This window comes from Canis lupus, chromosome 6 (genome assembly GCF_003254725.2).
Source record: "Canis lupus dingo isolate Sandy chromosome 6, ASM325472v2, whole genome shotgun sequence".
NCBI classification, from domain to species: Eukaryota; Metazoa; Chordata; class Mammalia; order Carnivora; family Canidae; genus Canis; species Canis lupus.
In genome coordinates, this window is record NC_064248.1 from 9,543,378 (window position 1) to 9,569,659 (window position 26,282).

Below are 26,282 nucleotides of genomic sequence, written 5' to 3' on the forward strand. Positions count from 1 at the left end.
CCTACTCTTCCGCCATCGTGCTCCTCCCCGCCCCCCCAAACTTCTTGTTATGATTTAGTTCTAATTTCAAGGCATTATGGTCTGAGAATATGCAGGGGACGATCCCAATCTTTTGGTATCGGTTCAGACCCGATTTGTGACCCAGTATGTGGTCTATTCTGGAGAAAGTTTCATGTGCACTTGAGAAGAATGTGTATTCAGTTGAGTTTGGATGTAAAGTTCTGTAAATATCTGTGAAATCCATCTGGTCCAGTGTATCATTTAAAGCCCTCGTTTCTTTGGAGATGTTGTGCTTAGAAGACCTATCGAGGGTAGAAAGCGCTAGATTGAAGTCACCAAGTATAAGTGTATTATTATCTAAGTATTCCTTCACTTTGGTTATTAATTGGTTTAAATATTTGGCAGCTCCCACATTTGGGGCATATATATTGAGGATTGTTAAGTCCTCTTGTTGGATAGATCCTTTAAGTATGAGATAGTGTCCCTCTTCATCTCTCACTACAGTCTTCGGGGTAAATTTTAGTTTATCTGATATAAGGATGGCTACCCCTGCTTTCTTTTGAGGACCATTTGAATGGTAAATGGTTCTCCAACCTTTATTTTCAGGCTGTAAGTGTCCTTCTGTCTAACATGAGTCTTTTGTAGACAGCAAATGATGGGTCCTGCTTTTTTATCCAGTCGACACCCTGCGCATTTTGATGGGGTCATTAAGCCCATTCACGTTCAGAGTTACTATTGAGAGATAGGAGTTTAGTGTCATCATGATATCTATTCAGTCCCTATTTTTGTGGATTGTTCCATTGGACTTCTTCTTAAAGGGGAATTTTGAGAGTCCCCCTTAAACTTTCTTGCAGAGCTGGTTTGGAGGTCACATATTCTTTCAGTTTCTGCCTGTCTTGGAAGCTCTTTATCTCTCCTTCCATTTTGAATGAGAGCCTTGCTGGATAAAGTATTCTTGGTTGCATGTTCTTCTCATTGAGGACCCTGAATATATCCTGCCAGCCCTTTCTGGCCTGCCAGGTCTCTGTGGAGAGGTCTGCTGTTACCCTAATATTCCTCCCCATAAAAGTCAGGGATTTCTTGTCTCTTGCTGCTTTAAGGATCTTCTCTTTATCTTTGGAATTTGCAAGCTTCACTATTAAATGTCGAGGTGTTGAACGGTTTTTATTGATTTTAGGGGGGGATCTCTCTATTTCCTGGATCTGAATGCCTGTTTCCCTTCTCAGATTAGGAAAGTTTTCAGCTAGGATTTGTTCAAATTCATATTCTGGCCCTCTGTCCCTTTCGGCGCCCTCGGGAACCCCAATTAAACGTAGGTTTTTCTTCCTCAGGCTGTCGTTTATTTCCCTTAATCTGTCTTCATGGTCTTTTAATTGTCTGTCTCTTTTTCCTCAGTTTCCCTCTTTTCCATCAACTTGTCTTCTATGTCACTCACCCATTCTTCCACCTCGTTAACCCTCGTCGTTAGGACTTCTAGTTTGGATTGCATCTCATTCAATTGATTTTTAATTTCTGCCTGATTGGATCTAAATTCTGCAGTCATGAAGTCTCTTGAGTCCTTTATGCTTTTTTCTAGAGCCACCAGTAGCTGTATAATAGTGCTTCTGAATTGGCTTTCTGACATTGAATTGTAATCCAGATTTTGTAACTCTGTGGGAGAGAGGACTGTTTCTGATTCTTTCTTTTGAGGTGAGGTTTTCCTTCTAGTCATTTTGCTCAGTGCAGAGTGGCCAAAAACAAGTTGTATTGGGAAAAGGAGAAAAAGAGAGAGAGAAAAGGAAAGAAAAGAGAAAAAGAAAAAAGAAAAAAGGAAGAAAAAAAGGAAAAAAGAGAAGAAAAAGAGAAAGAAAAAGAAAGAAAGGTGAAAAAAAGGGGTGGGGGAAGCAATCAGAAATCAAAAAGAAAAAAACAAAACAAAAACAAAAACAAAAAACACTGGGGAGTATCTTCTGATTCTGTGTACTTTAAGTCCCTTGGCTTCCCCTGGAACTTGTCCCTCTAGCTGGTCTTCTGGGGGAGGGGCCTGTTGTGCTGATTTTCAGGTGGTAGCACTTGGGGGAGCTGCTCTGCCCCCTGCCTGGTGCAGGGCTCAGTGGGGGTTGTTTACGAGGCCGCAGGAGGAAAACCCCAGTGGTTGCTGCAGCTCTGGAAACCTGGATTCAGCTCCCGCAGGAACTACTCCGTCTGCAGGGGCCTGGAGGCTCCGGGCGGGCCGGCCGCAGATCTGCTCAGCTGGGGGCAGGAGCGTCCTTGCTGTCCTGGGCCCTCCAGGCCTCTGCCTGTCCCGGGGGGCGGGGAGGCCGGATCCTGGGCTGTGTCCCCGGCGACCTGTGCTCTGGGTCTGCGCTGTTGGATTCGCGCTCCTGCCCCGCAGCCCCCTCTGTGGAGCCGCCGCTCGAGTCCCTACGAGTTGCTCCCGGAGCCGCGCAGCCCCCTCCGCGGAACCTCTTCCTCCGCCCGAGCCCCTCCGAGCTGCTCCGGATCCCGCCGTGCGCGCTGCAGCCCTTAGGGGGCTCGGCGCGCTCTCCCCGGGGCGCAGGTGTCTGTTAGTGTCCCCGGGAGCCCGAGGGCATCCCCGCCCTCCTGGGGTCCTGCTCTAACTCCCTGCGGGCGCGGGAAGGTTGATGCAGCTCCTGCTGATCCAGGACGGGGCTCTCCTGTCCTGGGGACACTCGCCCCGGCCTTAGCCTGGCTCCTCGCGGGGCCCCTCCCCTTTGGATGCCTTTTGTTTCTTTATTTCTTTTTCCCCGTCTTCCTTCCTTGATAGAAGCACGAACTCTTCTCACTGTAGCGTTTCAGCTGTTCTCTCTTTAAATCTCAGGCCGAATTAGTAGATTTTCAGGATGATTTGAAGGTTATCTAGGTAATTTGGTGGGGACAGGTGATTTGGGGACCCTACTCTTCCGCCATCTTGCCCCTCCTCCTTTTAAAAAATTTTTTTAATAATTTTTATTTATTTATGATAGTCACACAGAGAGAGAGAGAGAGAGGCAGAGACACAGGCAGAGGGAGAAGGAGGCTCCATGCACCGGGAGCCCGACGTGGGATTCGATCCCGGGTCTCCAGGTTCGCGCCCTGGGCCAAAGGCAGGCGCTAAACCGCTGCGCCACCCAGGGATCCCTAAATTTTTTTATTGGAGTTCAATTTTATTCTTTTTTTTAATAATAAATTTATTTTTTATTGGTGTTCAATTTGCCAACATACAGAATAACACCCAGTGCTCATCCCGTCAAGTGCTCCCCTCAGTGCCCATCACCCATTCACCGCCACCCCCCTGCCCTCCTCCCCTTCCACCACCCCTAGTTCATTTCCCAGAGTCAGGAGTCTTTATGTTCTGTCTCCCTTTCTGATATTTCCTACCCATTTCTTCTCCCTTCCCTTCTATTCTTGATCAGTGCTCAGGGGAGTAGATGGCACAAACTGGGGGTAAGTCTGTGTGAACCAGATAGACTGCATCTACATGTCTGGCACTTATTAGTCACATCCTTTACTCTCCACAATATATAATGCTCCAAACAGACACCAGACAAAGCTGAAGGCGTGTACAGAATCTCTAGTCATCCGTCATGGGCAGTAAACGAAGCCCATCTTCATTTCTGGGTTTTACTCACATAGGAAATTGAGGTCTGTGGTATTCTGGGATATAGCTTCTCCAGGAACAAAAGGGAAGTCCTTAGGTAAATTCAGGCTACACGCACACTCCCATCTCTTGGCTCAACATTGAGAACAATGGGTTCTTCTGGTCGAATTAACCCTTGAGAACTTAATTTCAGGGGAATCTGCAACAGTTAAACCAGCAAATGAGAGCCAGGAATGAAGCCCTGCCAATGACAGATGTAAAGTAAGCAAGATACATGAAGGACACTAATGTGTTACAAATATATAAATACTCTGTTTAGCATCCTATATCTCTTATTCTTCATCTTACTCTGTAAGCTATCAAGACTGGAGCATGGAACATTTATTCATCACTCATTCAACAGAGTATCTTTTGAGTACATAGAGTTCTTTTGTGTTTTTTATTGATTTAGATTTTATGTAAAAAGGATGAGTGTTCAAAATTTAAAACAGATTCTTAGCTATTATGGCATACAATTTTGAAGTGATATAGAGTTCAATTATGTATGTTGAAGTTTAAAGGTCATCCTGAGCGGGTATTATGTATTTTATTCTATGGCCATCCTCCCTGCTAATAATCCTGTCACCTCTCCCAATGGAAATACCCATTCATAGTAGCAGTTTGGAGTAGAAAGGGAGAACAGATAGACTGGAGTGGGGCTCGAAGAAGGTGGGGCCAAGTGGCCAGGATGGCCTGGACCATGGTAGTCTGTCACATCTGGCAGAAATGCTTCAAACCAGTGAATGTCAACCTTGCTTGCACTTGAGAATCAATGAGGGTACTTTTAAAGCTAGACACTGTGTGAATTATGTTAGAATTTCTGAGATGACCTGGACACCAGATTTTTAATGAACCCACTGATTCCAATATAAAACCATAGGTTGAGAACCACGGTCTTGATAGCATCTGTAAGTTGTGGTGGGGAAGAGCACCTTTCAAACATCATGTCACGGTGATCAATGCATGTCATGACTGTACACAACTTGTTCCCTTCCTTTCAGTGGACTTGAAGAAATTTAAAACATTGCTGAAGTTAAAGGTCTGTGCAGCATAATGTCATGTGAACTGCACTGGATAGATGATCCTTATGGTTGGGGGGTTATAAGACACAGACATGCACTCAGGAGCTGAAGGACACTTAAAAGGTCACAAATGATTCTCCAAGCAATAGGACAAATTATTAAGGATAAATGAGCCCCCCCACACATCCATTTGATATCTCTTAGTTAAAAAAAAAAATACTATTTATGCAGAAAGTTCTCTTTCTGACCTGTGTTTCTTTACGAGGTTTGAAGGAGAAGTTCTGCAGGACTTTGATGAGGGCAAGTTTCATGTTCATGATTGCGAATCTCATTCCAAGGCAGTTTCGGGGTCCAGTTCCAAAGGGCAGGTATGTATAAGGATTTATGCTGTCCTTGTTCTTCTTACTGAACCTGGTTCCACAATACAAGTTGGAAACAAGTTAGTGAAACATAAAAACCACAAGAGGTACATGTTAAGAGTTTCCAACCAGGAGTATATAGGAAACTTTGATGGACTGGTTACTGAAATCCTGCCGTGTTTATTCTGTAGCGACAATTTTAGCTATAGATAATTGGATACCCCTTCCTTATGGGAGCATTCGGTACTGTTTAGGAGATGAGATGAATGCTGTTGAAAACAAGATTTGTCTTGAACACTGGGATTACATTCAGGGTGGTGAGTTGTTCACACTCTGAAAGGTGAGCAGAAAATATGACTGATTGAAGGAAAGTTAGGATCCTGCCCCCACTGACTTATGTTAGTCACATATCCATGGACAAAAGAAGCAGGAAAAATGCCACCCATGATTTGTATTGTTATTTTTCCCTTCACTTCTCCCTCTTCCCCAGCAGTACCCCTCTTCCAAATAATAGCATGTTAGATGATATGCATGGGCAAATGTTGCTACTCTACTATGCTCATACTCACGGTTATGTATAACGAGTGTAATAATTGAAATCTTGCCTATCTGTTCCATGAGGCTATAAATTCCTTGAAGGTTAGACTTATATTTTATTAAAAACTCATTCCTCAATATTTATATTAAGGAAAAATGTGGGTTTGGTGAATGTAATAATGGCATTCTCAGTAGGTATTTTTTTTAAACTCCATATATTATGAGGAACATACTGGAGTGTGTTTATAGATGATGAGCCTTAATGTAATATGGGAATCAGACAAGGAATTGCAAAGGTTTGTGGATGGGGCAGCTGACATGGTTAGTGGTTGTTGGGCAGGTGATGGGCACATATGATGCATTAAAAGTATTTCTTAGATGTGTGTTTCCAGGATATCCCTTTGTATGTGTCAAAAATTCTCCATAACAGCCATTTTTAATACGTGAATCTTCCACTGCCTGGCACAGTCCCTAACACATATAAGTAAGCACTTCCTCTCATGACTGAATGAATCAGAGAGAAGCACCAGGAGTGGTCTTCTGGTTTCTGTTTGAGAAGTGGCAGGAATGGGGACTGCTGAGTGACCAGGAATGGGAACCACCAGGGCTTCTGATCCAAGAAACAGCTCAATTGGTCAATTCTGACTTCTTTTAGGAAGTATTACATGCAGATGTGTTGGTAGCACTAAGGACACCATGCAGCAGGACAAGGGCTCTGCCATCAGGGAGCTTAGAGTCAGGAGCTAAAAGTCTAGATCCCTAAAAAGTTCACTCCAAAATTTCCTCACCAATATAATAAACAGGAAAGTACCAACTTTTGCAGAATTTAAGTTGTGCCCAAAGACAGACTCTGCTCTGAATTCCCAGAAGAGGAAGCTCAAGACCTCTTCAAGAAGGCTCCTCAGACAGCTAGAGAGCAGATTTTTTAGATGACTTTGCTTTGGATGAACCATTACAAACAAACGGAGCACTGAGGGGGACACTTGACGGGATGAGCACTGGATGTTATTCTGTATGTTGGTAAATTGAACACTAATAAAAAATTAATTTATTAAAAAAACGGAGCAAAAATGAACTATTGGGACTTCATCAAGATAAGAAGCTTTTGCACAGCAAAGGATACAGTCAACAAAACTAAAAGACAACCTACAGAATGGGAGAAGATTTTTGCAAATGACGTATCAGATAAAGAGCTAGTTTCCAAGATCTATAAAGAACTTCGTAAACTCGACAGCAAAGAAACAAACAATCCAATCATGAATGGGCAAAAGACATGAAGAGAAATCTCACAGAGGAAGACATAGACATATGTCTGAGACATAGCAAGAGAAAATGCTCCGCATCACTGGCCATCAGGGAAATACAAATCAAAACCACAATGAGATACCACCTCACACCAGTCAGAATGGGGAAAATTAACAAGGCAGGAAACCACAAATGTTGGAGAGGATGCGGAGAAAAGGGAACCCTCTTACACTGTTGGTGGGAATGTGAAATGGTGCAGCCACTCTGGACAACTGTGTGGAGGTTCCTCAAAGAGTTAAAAATAGACCTGCCCTACGACCCAGCAATTGCACTGTTGGGGATTTACCCCAAAGATGCAGATGCAATGAAACGCCGGGACACCTGCACCCCGATGTTTCTAGCAGCAATGGCCACAATAGCTAAACTGTGGAAGGAGCCTCGGTGTCCATCGAAAGATGAATGGATAAAGAAGTTATGGTTTATGTATACAATGGAATATTACTCAGCCATTAGAAACGACAAATACCCACCATTTGCTTTGACGTGGATGGAACTGGAGGGTATTATGCTGTGTGAAATGAGTCAATCAGAGAAGGACAAACATTATATGTTCTCATTCATTTGGGGAATGAATATAAATAATAGTGAAAAGGAAAAGAAGGGAAGGGAGAAGAAATGGGTAGGAAATATCAGAAAGGGAGACAGAACATAAAGACTCCTAACTCTGGGAAATGAACTAGGGGTGATGGAAGGGGAGGAGGGCGGGGGTGGGGGTGAATGGGTGACGGGCACTGAGGGGGGCACTTGACGGAGTGAGCACTGGGTGTTATTCTGTATGTTGGCAAATTGAACGCCAATAAAAAATAAATTTATTATTAAAAAAAGAAAGAAAAATCTTATATACTGTATCCATCCATGTGCTCTCTGATAAATACAAAAGATTTTCTCTCAAAAACAAACAAACAAACAAAGCTGCACAGGATTGCAGCCACAGACAGCACGGGACCTGTGTGCCTCTCTGTCCTCATGAGGCTGCTTCCCCTACCAGAGATGAGAACTCTCAGATCCACAGCCCCTGCTTTCCCACTTAGGCTAGCAGAATGGCGGCCAAGTTTACAGACAAGGAATGTGGAGACATGGCGGGTAAGTTCAGAGAGTAAAGAAGACTAAAAAACTTAAAGAAAAAATACCATTTCCTTCAATAATATAGTGGTTAAATTAATTATGGCATATGCATATAATCACAAACACAATTATAGTAAGTGGTTATACTTTAATGTTATCTTAAGTAAGCCACTCAAAAAATATAATGCCATCCTAATTTTTAGTAATCAATATATGCATAGTAAAGTGTCCACAAGGACATATGTATCATTACTCATAATCTTGATGTATTGTGATTGACAATGACTTTAATATTCTCTACAGCTTATAAAATTTTGACAATGATCTTTTTGTAATACAAAAATTACTTCTGAAAATTAAAAGATGTACAAATAAATCATTGTACAACCATACAATTGTCATCTATACTAAGAAAATATCAGAATATCCTCTAATATGAAGGTGGGTTCCCCTTTTCAGGGTTCCCTATACCTTTCAGGTTGGAACTCCTCAGGCTCTGGCCAGAGATCCAAGTCTCGGTGAAGAGTAAATGTTGGCACCACCACCAATGTCCCTTTGGGAATGAACACACCACTGATTTCCACATCTTTCTTACAGACCCTCTCTAGTCTACCAGCAATTGGGTATAATCTGAGACTTTCATTCAACACCATGTCCAGATACTCCATCTGTACAAGGGCCTCATAAGTGGGTGCTGCCTGGAAGGAAGAAACAGATTTAGATGAATTGAGATTTGGGATAAATTCCAATTCCTACTGACAACTACTGACCTGTTAGAAAGGGACCATGAAGAATCACTTGTTTTGGTAAAGGGCATTCATGGGCATTTGACTTTCTACCATGTCCTTTAACCTGCTCAATGGCCCACTGATATGTGTGCAATAGTAACAATTAGGGGAGACCACTGGAACAATCACCTACACAGGGTCTGAAACTTTTTCCAATACTAGGTAGTGGTGTTTCTTCCTTATATGAACAAAGTGACTAATATACTATGATGCTTACTACTATTGAAATATGCTGAAGTCACTTTCCTTTCATTTTTTTTTTTATGATAGTCATACAGAGAGAGAGAGAGAGAGAGGCAGAGACAGAGGCAGAGGGAGAAGCAGGCTCCATGCACCGGGAGCCCGACGTGGGATTCGATCCCGGGTCTCCAGGATCGCGCCCTGGGCCAAAGGCAGGCGCCAAACCGCTGCGCCACCCAGGGATCCCTCACTTTCCTTTCAAAAGAGGGGCCTTACATCTGTACCATGGAAGGAGAATGTGTAACAGAAAATATCCTCTATCTACACAAACTCTTTTAGTTGAAATATAGTGCTTCTTGGTTCTTCAATTATGTAACAAGAGTTAGAGAGAAATACTATATTATATAAAAATATAAATATTTTGGGGTGCCATTGGTTCTCTTCAACCCAAATAGGGCAAAGAAGGCTGGGTTGGATGCTCCAGTTGTGAGAACACAATTTCAGTTCTTGGGAACACTGTTAAGGGGATTGGAATTCTATTCTCAGCCCCACCCTCTACTGCTGGAAGGGTTTCCTCATTATTGCTTTGGGGTTTCGCTGTTTGCCAAATAAGTTGCTCCAGCCCTATAACCCAGTTCTCTTCATGAGTAGGGAACTCAAGTTAGTCAGAGGTCAGAAAACAATGTGGGCAATATGTTCCTATCACTTGGTATTATATTTAAGGGTCAACATTATACAGGTTAAGAGTTCAATAAGGATCTCAGCACCTTGTGCCTCGCTTGGCTTTTTCACCACTAGTTATGTATTAGTTAAAGAATGTGATGTGTCTCTCGGTAGCTCAGTTTCCTGATTTCTTACTTGGAGATAATAGAATTGATACCTATAGGATGTGTGACAGAGACACTTTCTGCTCACCCAATATGCACATAGGCCCCCACCCCAACCCACCCCCGTATTTCCCAGCATTGTAAAATTAAGGGACACTCACTTTGCAAATGAGCTGTGAACTGAGGAGATATATATCAATTCAGAGCCAAACATTTGAAAGCAAGTGAGCAACACTCCACTTACTCGTTACCCATTCAACATGAAGCCCTCAAGTTCCAGATAATGCAGGTTAAGACAGACCCTCTCTACCTTGTATACCAACTGTGTGGAGCAGAGACTTATTTCCAACCTCTACTATACCCATGTTGGACAAGCAAGGGTGGATTAGAAGTATACCACTGCTATGAAAACCCACTAGATTTGAGGGCTAATCTATTACTGAGGCATAACCAAGCCTATTCTGACTCCCTCTTCAGGTATGACCTGCTCACCTTATTGGGGAAAGTCGCATCAATCTCCTTCTGCAGTTTCTGCTGGACATCAGGGTGAGTGGCCAATTCATACATAAGGAGGCAGAGAGAAGTACTAGTGGTCTCATAGCCACCAAAAATAAAGATAATAGATTGAGCCACAAGCTCCAGATCAGACAGAGCTAAAAGGAGAGAAAAGACATTTTAGCTACAGCAGGTGATTGTAAAACATGGCAGCTTCAATGATGACAAATCCATTTGAAACTCCCAAATCCCTGGTGAGAAATGTAAAGGCAATTCAGAATCAAACTGGGAGCCGTTTTACTCTGATGTCTATCTTACAGAGCCCAAAAGAGGCACGAGTTGTCTGGATATGATTATTCCTATGGTCTCTACTCTTCTTGAACACCTGTTACTGCCTATGCCACACACACACCCCACCAACACAGGTGGGTAATCTCAAGGGACGGTATTTCTTTTTTTTTTTTTTAAGATTTTATTTATTTATTCATAGGGACACACACAGAGAGGCAGAGACACAGGTAGAGGGAGAAGCAGGCTCCATGCAGGGAGCCCGACGTGGGACTCGATCCACGGACTCCAGGATCACGCCCTGGGCTGCAGGCGGGGCCAAACCGCTGCGCCACCGGGCTGCCCGGCAAGTGCAGTTTAAAAGTCCTGCGCGTTTTCTGACTCCGCCTCCGAGGCGAGAAAAGGTTGTTGAGGAAGGAAGCAGGCTCCTCCTTCCGTAACTGCCAGGGCAAGGGACGGTATTTCTGTCTAACACACACAGAGTTATCAGTAAGTCCTTAGGAGAATCATAAAAATACTTCTGCCCTAAGTAACATGGGCTAGCACCCTCCCCCAGGAAAAATATAAATTCATTCGGCTAAAATACACCTTAAATTTGTTGTAAGAGTTTCTAATGCTAAGGCTTAACTGTCAGGAAAATTGAATTATCTTTTATGTAAACATATTTGTGGGAACTTAACTGGACAATGTTGGGCTACAGATAAAGTCTTGCTACTCAAAGTGTAGTCCATGGACCAGCAGCATCTGCAGCACCTGGGATCTTATTAGAAATGCAGAATGTCAAACCTCACCCTAGAACTATGAAATCAAAATCTGAGTTTTGAGGAGATGTGGTGACGTGTGTGCACAACCTAGCTCGAGAAGCATGGATTATACCTTTGACAGGTTTCGGTTAAGTGAAGACCTGGGGTATATTCTTTACATGGATGATCTCAGATACATATAAAACCGTGACAGAGACAAAATGCTAGAAGAGTGGTAAATGACGTTAGTCTAATCAACTGCATTGAAACAGCAAAAGAAATAATGATCAATAAAAGGACATTGGCCAGCATGAACTTTACACAAACAGAATCCAGTGAGTGGAATTAGCAATGTTTATTTAATCACGGCCTGAATGTCACCTTCCTCAGCAAATGGATGCACCCTGAATATAAATTGGCCTCCTTTTTGATTTTCTTGTAGTAGAAACTAAGCACAGTCATGCTCTAATCTATTTGACCAGAACTGGATTAGATAATACTGAGGGCACTGAAATTAACATGGTACTTGCCACAGACATAAAATTCAAAACTAAAAATAATACAAAGTGAGTGTAAGAAAGGTCTACAGAATTCTGATTTTCTAGTCATACTTTCTGTGAATTTGGTGTGGATAAATTCAACTATCAAATTCTTTCCCCCAATTGCCATGAAGCCCATGATAATCAAATTTCACAACTCTGCTGTCCAGTATGGTAGTCACTCTCCAGATGTGCCTATTTATATTTAAATGTTACTTAAATTTAAAACAATATAAGATTTAGTTCTTCAGTGACACTAGCCACATGTCAAGTGTTCAATTAACCATATGTGTGTAGTGGTTCTGTATTGAACTGGACATATAGAGAATATTTTCTTCAACCTAGAAAATAGAAGAGCTAGCTAGCTAGCTAGAAAGAAATAAATGTATATATAGGTATACATATAATTTAGTTGTTTGATGGAGTAAGCCCATCTGTAGTCCCTAGAATAAATTGCTAAATATTCAAGAATTTTGGGAGATGGTTGTGAAACCATAGATAGCCTGAACTTAACCATGATGGGACTGTTTCTGTCATAGGAACAAACTATAAATCAAGGCTCTTTTTTTTTCTTTCAGACACAGAGACCATAATTACATCACTGGATGAGTAGACATACAAATGTTTATGTTCATCAGTCTTGTTTAAATGTATTTGAATTTCTTAACTCGGCCCACGGAGAGGAAATACAAGCAAAGAAGCTTTATAGTAGTGATCTCTCCTTGATCCCAGATTTTGGTTTCTAAATATCATTGCTCACTAAAAGGAAATACAGCATCTGAAGAAATGGCTGATTCCAGGCCTCATCAGGGGAAACAGCAGAGAAACCTGGAATGTCTCACACTAGAATGCAAGCAAATGCTCAGAAAATAATATGGGAAAAGGTACAGAATACTCTATGTACTGTAATGGTGGATAAACATCATTATACCTTTGTCAACATCCATGGAATGTATAACACCAAGAGTGAACTGTAATGTAAATATGGATTTGGAGTGGTAGTGATGTGTCATTGAGGGACATTGTAACAAATACACCAAATGGTGAGGTATTTTGATAGTGGGGGATGCTGTGTGTAGGTGGGCATGGGGGGGAATATGGGAAATCTCTGTGTCACTAACCATTGCAGTGAACCTAATATTGTACAAAACATAAAGTCTGTTGAAAACATAAAAACAGAAAAAGAAAGAAAAAAATGACACAAAAAATAACATAGGAACCCACTTGAAATGGCTTCCAGAGGACAAATTGGAGACAACTGAGGATCTAAATAAAGAAGGAGCTAGGAGACTAACTTAGTAATATAAGAAATCATACTGACATAAATAAATTAAATGTTATAGAGAGAGAATGAAAAGCTCCCTAACAGTGGACGATCACTCATCAACATAGAAGAAATGATGGAATTAGAAAGCCAACATTTTGGAACCATCTTAGTAATAATGGTCTCAGTCAAACAGCATCCGTGGATGATAGAAGTAGTAGGTGAAAGTAGTAGGTGAAAGTGGCCAGCATTTACACTGTCACAAAGGCATCTTTCACCAGTCACTTCTTAATTACAAAATGAAAAATAAAACTTTACAGTATATTAAGCCAATGAACACAACTTTAACCAAGTGTTCCAGGTCACCAATACCGGGGCCATATGCCTTCTGATATGGTGAAGCTTTGATGTGAACTTCCAGGTATAGGCTCAGAGAACTGACACGGGAAACAAGCTCCCCAGAGGCTATGAAATAGGCGATTCATGAACCACTGACTGCCTTGTCCATGGTTGCCCTTCAAGCTTTGAACCAACTTATGGCTGTGTGCTTCTGGAACGTGCTTCCATTACCATTTGTATCTGAACACGTGTCTCTCTTTGATTTGTATAATTACATCTGCTAAAAATCGTCCTCCACACCTCAGAACCACCCCCTGCATCAGAGACTTCCCATCACTGGCCCTCTAAGCTGTCCTTACTTGCCTTTGTGGGTATTCATTTCTTTAGAATTCTGGGAGTTAATCATCAGTTGCAGAAAATCGACTCGGTGCTGCAAGCAGAAAGAGAACTTTCAACAACAGAACATCACTTGTGAAGTCAGAAATAAATTAGGGATGCAGGATTTAATTTCTTTCCTGAGAATATGGCCCCTTTAAGTCCAGAAGTCTGGCTTGTGTTACCCAAGTCATTAGTGAACAAAAACATCCAGCTCCAAAAACTTGGAGAGCAGGATGCTTCCCTGACAGGAATCCAGCTATTATGTCCCACTGTTTCTTGGTTCTTGCTCCCTTGATCCTGAGCTTCTCTGGATTTTCAACACAGCTCCCTGGCCAAGGAGTAGCATGCTCTCTCTCTTGTCATGCTTGCTAAGTCAGGAGAAAGTTCCTGACTTCAGTCCTTCCCCCCCGCCCCCCAGACTCATTTCTTAACAAATGGCCACATAGACCAATGGCCTGACTTCTGCAGAGTCCAGGGACAGCTTCTGTGTCATCATCTTCTAATGACCCACCCTCTGGAACTCATCTTCAGTGACATTCCGGGGTACCCAGCCCTGCCTCTCCCTCCTACACACATTCTAGCGCTGGTCATTTGGCCTCAGGAAGGCAAATCTGGCTTGGCCAGCTTGCAGCCTCAGTGCCCAGAGAGACTCCTGACCACTCCAAACTATGGCAGGCTCAAATTTAACACACACTCTACTCTACCAGGTGCCTGGTTGGACCTTCCCCTGGAGAAGGTGTGAGATAAGAAGCTTGGAATTGAAGGAATTCTTTGCCACTCTAACATCTGGGGAAATTTTAATATCAGAAAATTATTTTTACACAGGAAATTGTACCCTTTGACAATTTTTTGAAGAGAAGAGGTCGTTTTTTTCTCTCATCAAATTTTATTGCCTGGCATAGTAGGTACCATGCTTATTATTAAATTTTAAACGTTGACTCTCTCATTCTCTTTCCTCCTTCCCTGATCTCCATCTTCTTCATTCTCCTTAAAATGTTAGAGGTCTCCTGCTCTAAACCCTCCAGTTCTCTACCTACCTAAAAACATACTTAAATGACCACACTTACTTAAATGACCACACTTAGGATGTACACACTTCAATAAAACATCAAAAGTGAACACTCACATGTAACTACCACCAGATTACCTTTTGTTTATCTTTGAGGCGACTTTCCTTCATCCTTTTTACAGACTTTGTGAAAAAATCAGTAATTTTCTTTGGAAATAGCCAGATATTTAACATTTCATATAGTGGAGTAAGGAATGGAAACAATACTGTAAGGCAAAAGAACAATGGAAAGCACAGTGAAAATGCAAATTTTACCTGGAGCAATTATAACTTGGTCTACCAATCAGAGGATTAAAAGACACCAGGATTCTTTGAAACCTGGAGTCAGTCCCTCTAGATCTGTACTTGAATTTCAAGCCAATGGCTGAGCAAGGAGCCCATATTGGGGCTCCATCCCAGGACTCCAGGATCATGACCTGAAACCAAAGGCAGATGCTTAACCAACTGAGCCACCCAGAAACCCCTCGAATTGAATTAAGTGTCCAAAATTATACCCTCCGTTCATGGGCAACTGATCTTTTTTTTATATAAATTAATTTTTTTAAAGATTTTTTATTTATTTATTCATGATAGTCACAGAGAGAGAGAGAGAGGCAGAGACACAGGCAGAGGGAGAAGCAGGCTCCATGCACCGGGAGCCCGATGTGGGATTCGATCCCGGGTCTCCAGGATCGCGCCCTGGGCCAAAGGCAGGCGCCAAACCGCTGCGCCACCCAGGGATCCCTATAAATTAATTTTTTATTGTTGTTCAAATTGCCAACATATAGAATAACACCCAGTGCTCATCCTCTCAATTGCCCCCTTCAGCGTGGGCAACTGATCTCTACAAGGTTTCTAAGACCATTCAAGTAAAAAAAATAGTATTTTCCATGAATGTGCTCAACAAGAGAACAGTCCCATGCAAACAAGCCAACAACAACAACAAAAAAAACCCAAAACAAAAAAAAAAAGGAAGAAAAAGAAGTTTAATTCTTACTTCCTACAACAAATAAAAATAAAATAAATTTAAAATGGATCAAAGGCCCAAATATAAAAGTTAAAACTGTATAATAATCCTTAGGAGAAAACCAAGGGATAAATCTTCATGATCTCATATTTCTCTGCGAATTTAAGATCTGACACCAAAAGCACAGAAATGAGGGAAAATATTTACATTATACATTATCAACATTAACAATTTTGTTGATGAACACTGGGACCATAAAATGAATTATACATTGTAAAGGGGGCCTCAATGTATGTGAAATGATAGTAATAAAAAAAACTATAAAAAGTTTATACTGATATAAACTATAACATTGTTGTAGAAAAGTGGGAGGTAAGCAACAAGGGAGAAAGGAAGGAAGGGAACAAATAAGGAAGAGAGGAAAAAAAGAAAATACATTAGTGTACATACTTATGGAGAGTAAAAATGGATCAGGGAAATCAAATTTTAAGAGCTTCTTGGCATTTTCCACAAACGGATCTTGTGGGTTGTTGAGGGAATCAATGTTCACTCCAAACGATGTGCTGGTGATCACATCCATGCTGTAGGCTCCAAAGATGCTGGGAGAGAAACAAAGACACGAATACTTAAAATCAGCACCTCTTTACTATCCTTATCCAATGCTTGCAGCAAGAAGTGCCTGTAGATTCCAATGTCCAGGCAAGACAAGAACCACACTTTGAGAACCACCTGATGGATCATCTAAAGAGTCTGTATGCCATCATACTCACTGATGAGGTGCTCGTGAGGTGCCAGTGACACAGCTGGCCTTGTGCTATGGGTGATGGGGATACCAGGGCAAGTTAGAGAGACCTCTGAGCTCAAGGAGCTTAATCTTGGAGGGATAGAGACCCCAAATTAGGCAAATTACACAAGTGTGTTTTGAGTAAGGGCAGTAGAAGGTGGATAATCACTGTGTCTGAGCAGGACAAATGGTGGAATAACTAACGCTTCCTCAGGGAGTCAGGAAAGGTGAAACTGATCTGGATCTTCTCTCACCACAGTCTCTGTGCTCTCGGAGCTGAGTCTTCTTTAGCACATTACAGAACACCAACACCCTGTTCTGAGATGCCAGGAATACCATCCTTTTTTTCTCCACCTCTGCTAAGTCTCCTGAAAGACCCACTTTGTCTCATCTCCTTGATCTGAGATTGCCCTGAGGACTCACCCATTTCTGGAAAAAGTAAGAACTGAGAATGTTCCTAGTTAAAAAATATATATTAAATCACACCAAAACTGACTTAGGGGATGCCATAGCTAAGTGATCATATGCTACTAATTTTGCCAGGACAGTCCTAATATGCATCCGTTCATCCTGCAATATTAAAATATATCCCGTGGCACCCAGGTGGCTCAGTCAGTTGACTGGCTACCTTCCACCTTCTTCCCAGTCATGATCTCTTGGTCCTGGGATCAAGCCCCACTTTGGGCTTCCTGCTCAGGGTGGCAGTCTGCTACTTCCTCTGCTCCTGCCCCCCTGCATGGGCTTGCTCTCTCTCTCTCTCTTTCTCTCAAATAAATAAGTGAAACATTTTGTAAAAATAAAATATATCTCAATTTAGGCTAATATCTCAATTTAGGCTACTTTTTCACCCTACCCATCCCATGTGCAAGGCCTTCTCCCTTTTGTGTTTGAAAGATGGACAAGTGGTCATAAAAGTTAATATTTAGTATTTTGCTTATATCCTCAACAAAATCAGGAAGGGATTTAAGTTGTCCCAAGTTCCACATGAAAACTTTCTTGCCCCATCCAGTGCCCAGCGATATGTACCAAGTGGTCCCCACCACTACCATTCATTACCCTCTACACTCAAAGATTTGGAAAAATCGTGTTTCCTTTTTTTCCAAGCACATATTTTTGTCTTCCCCAATATCCAAGGTGACAATCAAGCAGATGAATTAATCCTGCCTCATGTACACAAAAGAAGACCCTCTCCCTCCTGGCTGCTCTGCCTTTTTAGGCGAGCTACCTCTCCTTGGCTGGCCCATTGGGTTGTAACACTACACGTCTACTTCAGCTTCTTTGCTGGGGTAATTCAACAGTGGGAATTGGGCTCTGTGGCAGCAGTTGGAAAGTGTCGTGACAGAGTTGGAATTCCAGCAGCCCCACTCCTACTTACTCTTTCAAGCTGATGGCTTTGCCTTTCTCTGCCTCCTTCCTCAGGTTCCTCACCAACATATCTCCATACTGGCCAATGATGGGAAACATCTACACACAAAATACAACACCACCTGAAGTTAAATCCGAGAATGAAGTCCTAGAATGACATGGCTTTCACAAACATGGAGCAAGAAAGGACATTTAATAACAAGTTTTATCATGTCTCCTCTAGGACATGAGGATAAAAGACCATGTTTAGGAAGCCCAAATACAGCAGAGTACCACTTGCAAGTGGACTACATCTTAGTTTCTAATTATCCCCAGGTGCATTCATTACTTCCTAAGGAAAAGATCTCTTCTTTTCTTACCTCCTTGAGCTTTCCGCTGGTGAAAGTTGGAGACAGCAATGTTCGTATTCTCTTCCATTCTTCATCCTCAGACACAGTGATGGCACTTTTCATAAATCCCACTGGACCAAAGGACTAGAGTCAAAGCAAAACACATTTTGCCATACATAAGTTTTGTAGGTCTTCACAGTTTGCAAAATTGTTAAAGAGCATCTATTACTCACCAAATATGTAGTGTCTCCTTAGTAGCAGTCCCTATGCTACATACTCAATAGATAGTTATCCCAAATGCTTAGCTTCCTGTGAAGCTGAAGGAGGCAGCACTAAGGGTAGTAGCTGTTTCCAGCTTTATATTCCAATTTCCTTTTCAATGTAAATGTGGCATGGAAAATTTGGCAGGGAAACTATTCCAGGAGAATAAACTGGATTCATACCTAATACATTCCTACATAATACCTACATAATAATACCAACATAGTAATAATACCTACATTCTCCTAAGGTGTGCAGAGTAGAATTGCATTGGAGGATAGCCAGATGGCCTGGCAAACTGTATGTTGCTTCAGAGCAGTTCTGCCTTCACATATATCCGCAGCATGAGAAACTCAAAAAACAGATGTGTTAATATGGTGTTTTTTTTTTTTTCAAAAATAGCAGTGTACCCTAAAAAGATAGGAATCTGTTTGCTATTCTCAATAAATGATACAGTTACATGGAAATCTTTTCCCCTGTGTTACCCCAAAGGGAACTAAGGAAAAGAGAAACAGATAATTCTGTTTCTCATATTGGGACTGGCCTATCAAGCCAACAACCTTGAATCTAACTACCATTTTCCAAAAATATATTTTGTATTAATGTGGATATATCCAAAACCATTTCATGATAAAAATACACAAAAGAACTAGAAACAGAGGAACTACTTCAACCTAATACAGATCATCAGAAAACCTTATAGCACACATCAACTCAGTGAGGAAGGATTCGTGTGATATCACCAAGATCATGAGACAGGACACATCAGCCTCTGTTAACCCACAAAGAACAACAGGTAGACAGCTATCCACAAACAAAATAGACCTAAGAGCTTAAGGTTCCATTTAAGAAGCTTCAACAACACAGTGGAGCAAAGCTCCTGAGAATAAGTGCATTAGAAAAGTAAGGAGAAGAGCTTCATTTTGTCTGCATCATACCAGGAGTCAGGCCAGCACTACTCAGCACCTAGAGGACACCCGCCAGCCTCAGAGAATTCCTCTTGCTGGGAAAAGGACTAAAGGTCATTAGCCCCAGCCCTTCAGGGCACAGCACAAATGACCTGTTTGGTTTCAAACCTCCAGATACTGGCATAGCTGACACACCTAGACAGAGCAAGGAACAAAGAAAGGCAGGACTATCAGTATCAGCAAAGTGGCAAGAGTAGCCATGGTTCCTTGTGTCCTGCTCTGCAGAGGACCCTAGCAGCCTTAGCAGCTGCTGAATTAACAGCTGACACAGCACAGTGCACCCTCTAAGATTTTGCTGCTGATAGTCCCACAGGCTTTCATATTTGCTGACTCCAGCTGCCTGAGTCCTGCTCTGCCCCATCTGCCCTCTCATGAGTTGCCTCAGCCAGTGCCACCACCTACACCCTGAGCCTCAGAATCTGCACCCACAACCAGCCATGGCCCCTGTGACTGGGTATACATACCACACCAGCCCAGGCCCCAGCAACTTTCAGGTCCCTGACGCCAGGCTTGACTCCCGTCACTGGACTGCACTGCCACATGAGACCACAGCTAATCCCTGAAACTTCACATCTACACGCTGCCAGCCTGAACTCCAGTCAAAAGCCCCCACTGCCATGCATGCAGTAGTGACTATTCCTGCAGCCCCGTGAGTGTACACAGACAGCCCAGACATTCAAAGTACCCATGTGCCCATCACTGAGCCCAGCCCCTTGGGAGCATGTGCCTTATTTCAGCCCCCACAGATGAGTGTGTGTGTAGCACCCACTCTGGCCACCATTCTACTTGCCCTAGTCCTCAAGCACTGGATCTGATGATGCTACTGAGGACCCCAATAGCCACTGCATCCACAAGAACCCTCCACTGTGCTTCCTGTCAAGGATCATGCAATTGCTGACGTTGTGGCTCTCAAGTACCTGAACCAACGATCCACTCCTGGATTATTTCAGATTATCCAGTCAGAGTGGGGTAAAGGAAAATGGAAAAAAAACCTAGGGAGAAAAATCCTACAGGATTTATAGGATATCATCAAATAAAAGAATATGTACAGTATGGAATCCTGGTAGAGGAAGAGAGAAGTGGACAGAATGCTTACCTAAAGAAACAATGGCTGAAAACTTCCCAAACTAGAAATCTTGGGATATGTAGTCCTCAATCTGATTGAATTCAAAAAAAGATTACACCAAGACACATGATAATAAAATTGTCAAAAATTGAAGACAAAAAAATTAGAGACAAAGAAAAAATCTTGACAGGAGCAAGAAACAAGGGGCTCAGCACATAAAAGGCAGAAACCTCTTTCACCTCAGCCTTAGCAACTTTTACTAGGCACGTTACTGGAAGCAAGGGAAACAAAAACAGAAACATACTATTGGGACTTCATCAAGATGAAAAGCTCCTGCATAGTGAAGGAAACAATCAACAAAACTAAAAGCCAACCTTTAGAATGGGAGAAGACATTTGCAAATTATATATCTGATAAAGGATTGGGATCCAAAACCTATAAAGAATTTATGAAACTCAACACCCAAAAAACAAATAATCTGGTTAATAAATGGGAAGAAGGCATGAAAAGACGCTATTTGGAAGAAGACATCCAGAAGGATCACAGACACATGAAAAAATGCTCAACATCACTCATCATCAGAGAAACACAAATCAAATCCACAGTGAGATACCAGCTTACACCTGCCAGAATGGCTATAATTAACAACTCTGGGAACAACAGATGTTGGTTTAGGATGTGGAGAAAGGGAAACCCTCTTGCATTGTTGGTGGGAATGCACATTTGAGCAGCCACTCTGGAAAAGAGTATGAATTTCCTCAAAAAGTTGAAAATAGAACTATGCTACAATCCAGCAGTTGCACTACTAGGTATTTACCCAATGCATGCAAAAATAGAGATTCAAAGGCATACATGCTCCATATTTATAGCAGCATTATCAACAATAGGCAAACTATGGAGAGAGCTCAAATGTCCATCAACTTTTGAGTGGATAAAGATGTGGTATACACACACACACACACACACACACAATGGAATATCACTCTGCCATCAAATAAATGAAATCTTGCCAATTGCAGCAACGTGGATGGAGCAAGAGAGTATTATGCTACGTGAAATAAGTCAGTCAGGGAAAGACAAATGCGATATGGTTTCACTCCTAAGTCAAATTTAAGAAACAAAACAGATGAACATATGCGAAGTGAGGGGGACAAAGGAGAGAGGGAAACAAATCACAAGAGACACTTAATGATAGAGAACAAACCGAGGGTCAATAGAGGGAGGTGAATGGTGGAAGGGCTAGATGAGTGATGAGCATTAAGGAGGGCACCGTGATGAGCACTGGGTATTGTATATAAGCGATGAATCTCTGAATTCCACTTCTGAAACCAATATTGCATTGTATGTTAACTAACTAGATTTTAAATACAGATACATACATGTATACATACATAAATTTAAATGGAAGGATGAATGGATAAAGAAAATTGAATATTGCTCAACCTTAAAAAAGAAGGAAATCCTGCCATTTCCAATAGCATGGTTGAATGTGGACAACATGACTACATACTAAGGGAACTAAATCATACACTGAAGGACAGGTAACACATGATCTCACTTATAAATGGAATCTAGAAAAATAAAGTCAAGCTCAATAACAGAGTAGAATGGTAGCTGTCAGAGGCTGGGGAGGAAGAAAGAGGGCAAATAGTAATCACAGGGTACAAACTTTCAGTGTTGAGAAAAATAAGTTCTGGAGATCGAATATACTGCATGGTGATTATAATTAAAATACTGTACCATATATTTGAAATTTGCTTAAAAAGTAGATCTTACATGTTCTTACCACACACGCACACACACACACACACAAACAAAGTAACTCTGGGTGGTGATAGATATGTCAATACATTTCATTTGTGATGATCACTTTATAAATCAAAACATCACATTTAAATATATAGTTTTCATTGTAAAAATACATGTATAAATAGTTAAATGGTGAAAAGCTGAATGTTTACCCTTAACATCAGGAACAAGGCAAAAATATTCACTCTCACCACTCTTGCTCAAAAACCATACTAGAAATCCTAGCCAGTGCAATAAGACAAGACAAAGAAATAAAAGGCATGCAGATTAAAAAGATAAAGTGGGAGTGTCCCTCACCTGCATCCCAATGATTATCGCAGCAATGTCCACAATAGCCAAACTGTGGAAGGAGCCTTGGTGTCCATCGAAAGATGAATGGATAAAGATGTGGTATATATATACAATGGAATATTACTCAGCCACTAGAAATGACAAATACCACCATTTGCTTTGACGTGGATGGAACTGGAGGGTATTATGGTGAGTGAAGTAAGTCAATTGGAGAAGGACAAACCTTATATGGCTTCATTCATTTGGGGAATATAAAAAATAGTGAAAGGGAATAAAGGGGAAAGGAGAGAAAATGAGTGAGAAATATCAGTGAAGGTGACAGAACATGAGAGACTCCTAACTCTGGGAAATGAACACGGGGTGGTGGAAAGGAAGGAGGGCTGGGGATTGGGGTGACTGGGTGACGGGCATGGGGGGGCACTTAATGGGATGAGCCCTCTGTGTTATGCTATATGTTGCCAAATTGAACTCCAATAAAATAAAATAAAATAAAATAAAATAAAATACTTTTCTAAAATAAAAAAATAGGAGTGTCCCTATATCAGTGAAATAATTGGCTATGTAGAATATCTTGAGGGATATAAAAAAGAACATCTCTGCATCTAATAAATGAGTTAAGCTAGGATGTAGGAAATAAGATCAACACCAAAAATCAACCACATTTCTAGATAATGAATATGTGAAAACACATTAAGAACACAATAACAACTATAATCACACAAAGAAGGTGAAATACTTGAGATGTGTATTGAACAAAACATGTATGGTTTTCCTGTTGAGAATGAAATGCTGGTGAAAAGACTCAAAGAACGGGAGGAGCAAGATGGCGGAAGAGTAGGGTCTCCAAATCACCTGTCTCCACCAAACTACCTAGAAAACCTTCAAATTATCCTGAAAATCTATGAATTCGGCCTGAGATTTAAAGAGAGACCAGCTGGAATGCTACAGTGAGAAGAGTTCGCGCTTCTATCAAGGTAGGAAGACGGGGAAAAAGAAATAAAGAAACAAAGGCCTCCAAGGGGGAGGGGCTCCCGGAGGAGCAGGAGCTGCACCGACCTTCCCGGGGGAAAGGGGCTCGCAGGGAGTTGGAGCAGGACCCAGGAGGGCGGGGATGCCCTCGGGCTCCCGGGGACAGTAACAGCAACTGCGCGCCCAGGAGAGTGCGCCGAGCTCCCTAAGGGCTGCAGCGCGCACGGCGGGACCCGGAGCAGCTCGGAGGGGCTCGGGCGGCGGCTCCGCGGAGGGGGCTGCGCGGCCCCGGGAGCAGCTCGGAGGGGCTCGGGCAGAGGAAGAGGCTCCGTGCGGAGGGGGCTGCGCGGTTCCAGGAGCAGCTCGGAGGGGCTCGGGCGGCGGCTCCGCGGAGGGGGCTGCGCGGCCCGGGAGCGCGAATCCACCAGCGCAGGCCCCGGAGCACAGGGCGCCGGGACACAGCCCAGGATCCCGCCTCCCCCCCGGACAGGCAGAGGCCGGGAGGGCCCAGGACAGCGAGGACGCTCCTGCCCCAGCTGAGCACATCAGCGGCCCCGCCCCAGAGCCTCCAGGCCCTGCAGACGGAGTTCCTGCCGGAGCTGAATCCAGGTTTCCAGAGCTGCCCCGCCACTGGGGCTGTTCCTCCTGCGGCCTCACGGGGTAAACAACCCCCACCGAGCCCTGCACCAGGCAGGGGCACAGCAGCTCCCCCAACTGCTAACACCTGAAAATCAGCACAACAAGCCCCTCCCCCAGAACACCAGCTAGACGGACAACTTCCAGGAGAAGCCAAGGGACTTAAAGTACACAGAATCAGAAGATACTCCCCGGTGGTTCTTTTTTTGTTTGTTTGTTTTTGTTTTTGTTTTTGTTTTGTTTTGCTTTTTGATCTGTTTCCTTCCCCCACCCCCTTTTTTTCTCCTTTCTCTTTCTCTTTTTCTTTTTTTTTTTTTTCGTTTTTTTTTTCTTTTTCTTCCCTTTTTTTTTCTCTTTCTCTTTTCTTTCCTTCTTTCTCTCCTCTCTTTTTCTCTTTTTCCCAATACAACTTGCTTTTGGCCACTCTGCACTGAGCAAAATGACTAGAAGGAAAACCTCACCTCAAAAGAAAGAATCAGAAACAGTCCTCTCTCCCACAGAGTTACAAAATCTGGATTACAATTCAATGTCAGAAAGCCAATTCAGAAGCACTATTATACAGCTACTGGTGGCTCTAGAAAAAAGTATAAAGGACTCAAGAGACTTCATGACTGCAGAATTTAGAGCTAATCAGGCAGAAATTAAAAATCAATTGAATGAGATGCAATCCAAACTAGAAGTTCTAACGACGAGGGTTAACGAGGTGGAAGAACGAGTGAGTGACCTAGAAGACAAGTTGATAGCAAAGAGGGAAACTGAGGAAAAAAGAGACAAACAATTAAAAGACCATGAAGATAGATTAAGGGAAATAAACGACAGCCTGAGGAAGAAAAACCTACGTTTAATTGGGGTTCCCGAGGGCGCCGAAAGGGACAGAGGGCCAGAATATGTATTTGAACAAATTCTAGCTGAAAACTTTCCTAATCTGGGAAGGGAAACAGGCATTCAGATCCAGGAAATAGAGAGATCCCCCCCTAAAATCAATAAAAACCGTTCAACACCTCGACATTTAATTGTGAAGCTTGCAAATTCCAAAGATAAGGAGAAGATCCTTAAAGCAGCAAGAGACAAGAAATCCCTGACTTTTATGGGGAGGAGTATTAGGGTAACAGCAGACCTCTCCACAGAGACCTGGCAGGCCAGAAAGGGCTGGCAGGATATATTCAGGGTCCTCAATGAGAAGAACATGCAACCAAGAATACTTTATCCAGCAAGGCTCTCATTCAAAATGGAAGGAGAGATAAAGAGCTTCCAAGACAGGCAGCAACTAAAAGAATATGTGACCTCCAAACCAGCTCTGCAAGAAATTTTAAGGGGGCCTCTTAAAATTCCCCTTTAAGAAGAAGTTCAGTGGAACAGTCCACAAAAACAAAGACTGAATAGATATCATGATGACGCTAAACTCATATCTCTCAATAGTAACTCTGAATGTGAACGGGCTTAATGACCCCATCAAAAGGCGCAGGGTTTCAGACTGGATAAAAAAGCAAGACCCATCTATTTGCTGTCTACAAGAGACTCATTTTAGACAGAAGACTCAAAGAACGCCTAAATAAACACATATTGTGTTCATGCTTTGAAAGACATGACATAATAAAGATATAGATTTTGCACAAATGATTGGTAGGTCTAAATCATGTCTTACAAAATCCTGGCAAATATTATGCAAACATAGATAAGCTAATTCTAAATTTGTATGGAAAGGCAAAGGAGCTAGAATACCTAAAACAATTCCAACAAAAATAAAATGGGAGGAATCACTGTTCATGATATTGAGACTTACTATATAGTTACAGTAATCAAGACACGGTGGCACCGGTAGAGGGATAGATACAGAGATCAATGAACAGAACAGAGATTGACAAATAGATACAAACACATAGGCCCGACTCATTTTGATACTGGTACAAAAGCCATTCAATGCAGGAAGTACAGCCTTTCCACAAGTGATGCTGGAGTGCTTACACAACCATAGGCCAGAAATAAGGATTTTTGACCTAAATGTCACAGCTCACAATTAACACTAAAAATTAACACAAAA

The 26,282-nt window shown here is 42.2% G+C and overlaps 1 protein-coding gene across 4 annotated transcripts in view; it reads right to left on the reverse strand.

Moving 5' to 3' along the window:
- The window catches only part of LOC112646265 (cytochrome P450 3A12-like), a 92,170-nt gene that overhangs the window by 56,512 nt on the left and 9,376 nt on the right, over positions 1-26,282 (reverse strand). For 2 of the 4 annotated variants that reach the window (XM_025426100.3, XM_025426099.3), the window contains exons 5-13: positions 18,272-18,385; positions 17,923-18,011; positions 16,214-16,362; positions 14,896-15,023; positions 13,734-13,800; positions 10,195-10,355; positions 8,379-8,605; positions 4,890-5,052; positions 3,472-3,779 (exon numbers count right to left, since the gene is read on the reverse strand). The exons of 1 other annotated variant lie outside the window; for it this stretch is intronic. In XM_025426100.3, the coding sequence (XP_025281885.1) occupies positions 3,684-3,779; positions 4,890-5,052; positions 8,379-8,605; positions 10,195-10,355; positions 13,734-13,800; positions 14,896-15,023; positions 16,214-16,362; positions 17,923-18,011; positions 18,272-18,385 (1,194 nt within the window). In that variant the 3' untranslated portion in view covers positions 3,472-3,683. Of the gene's footprint in view, positions 1-3,471; positions 3,780-4,889; positions 5,053-8,378; positions 8,606-10,194; positions 10,356-13,733; positions 13,801-14,895; positions 15,024-16,213; positions 16,363-17,922; positions 18,012-18,271; positions 18,386-18,741; positions 18,880-26,282 lie in introns of those variants that run through there. One more of the 4 variants, XM_025426101.3, reaches the window with a different exon arrangement.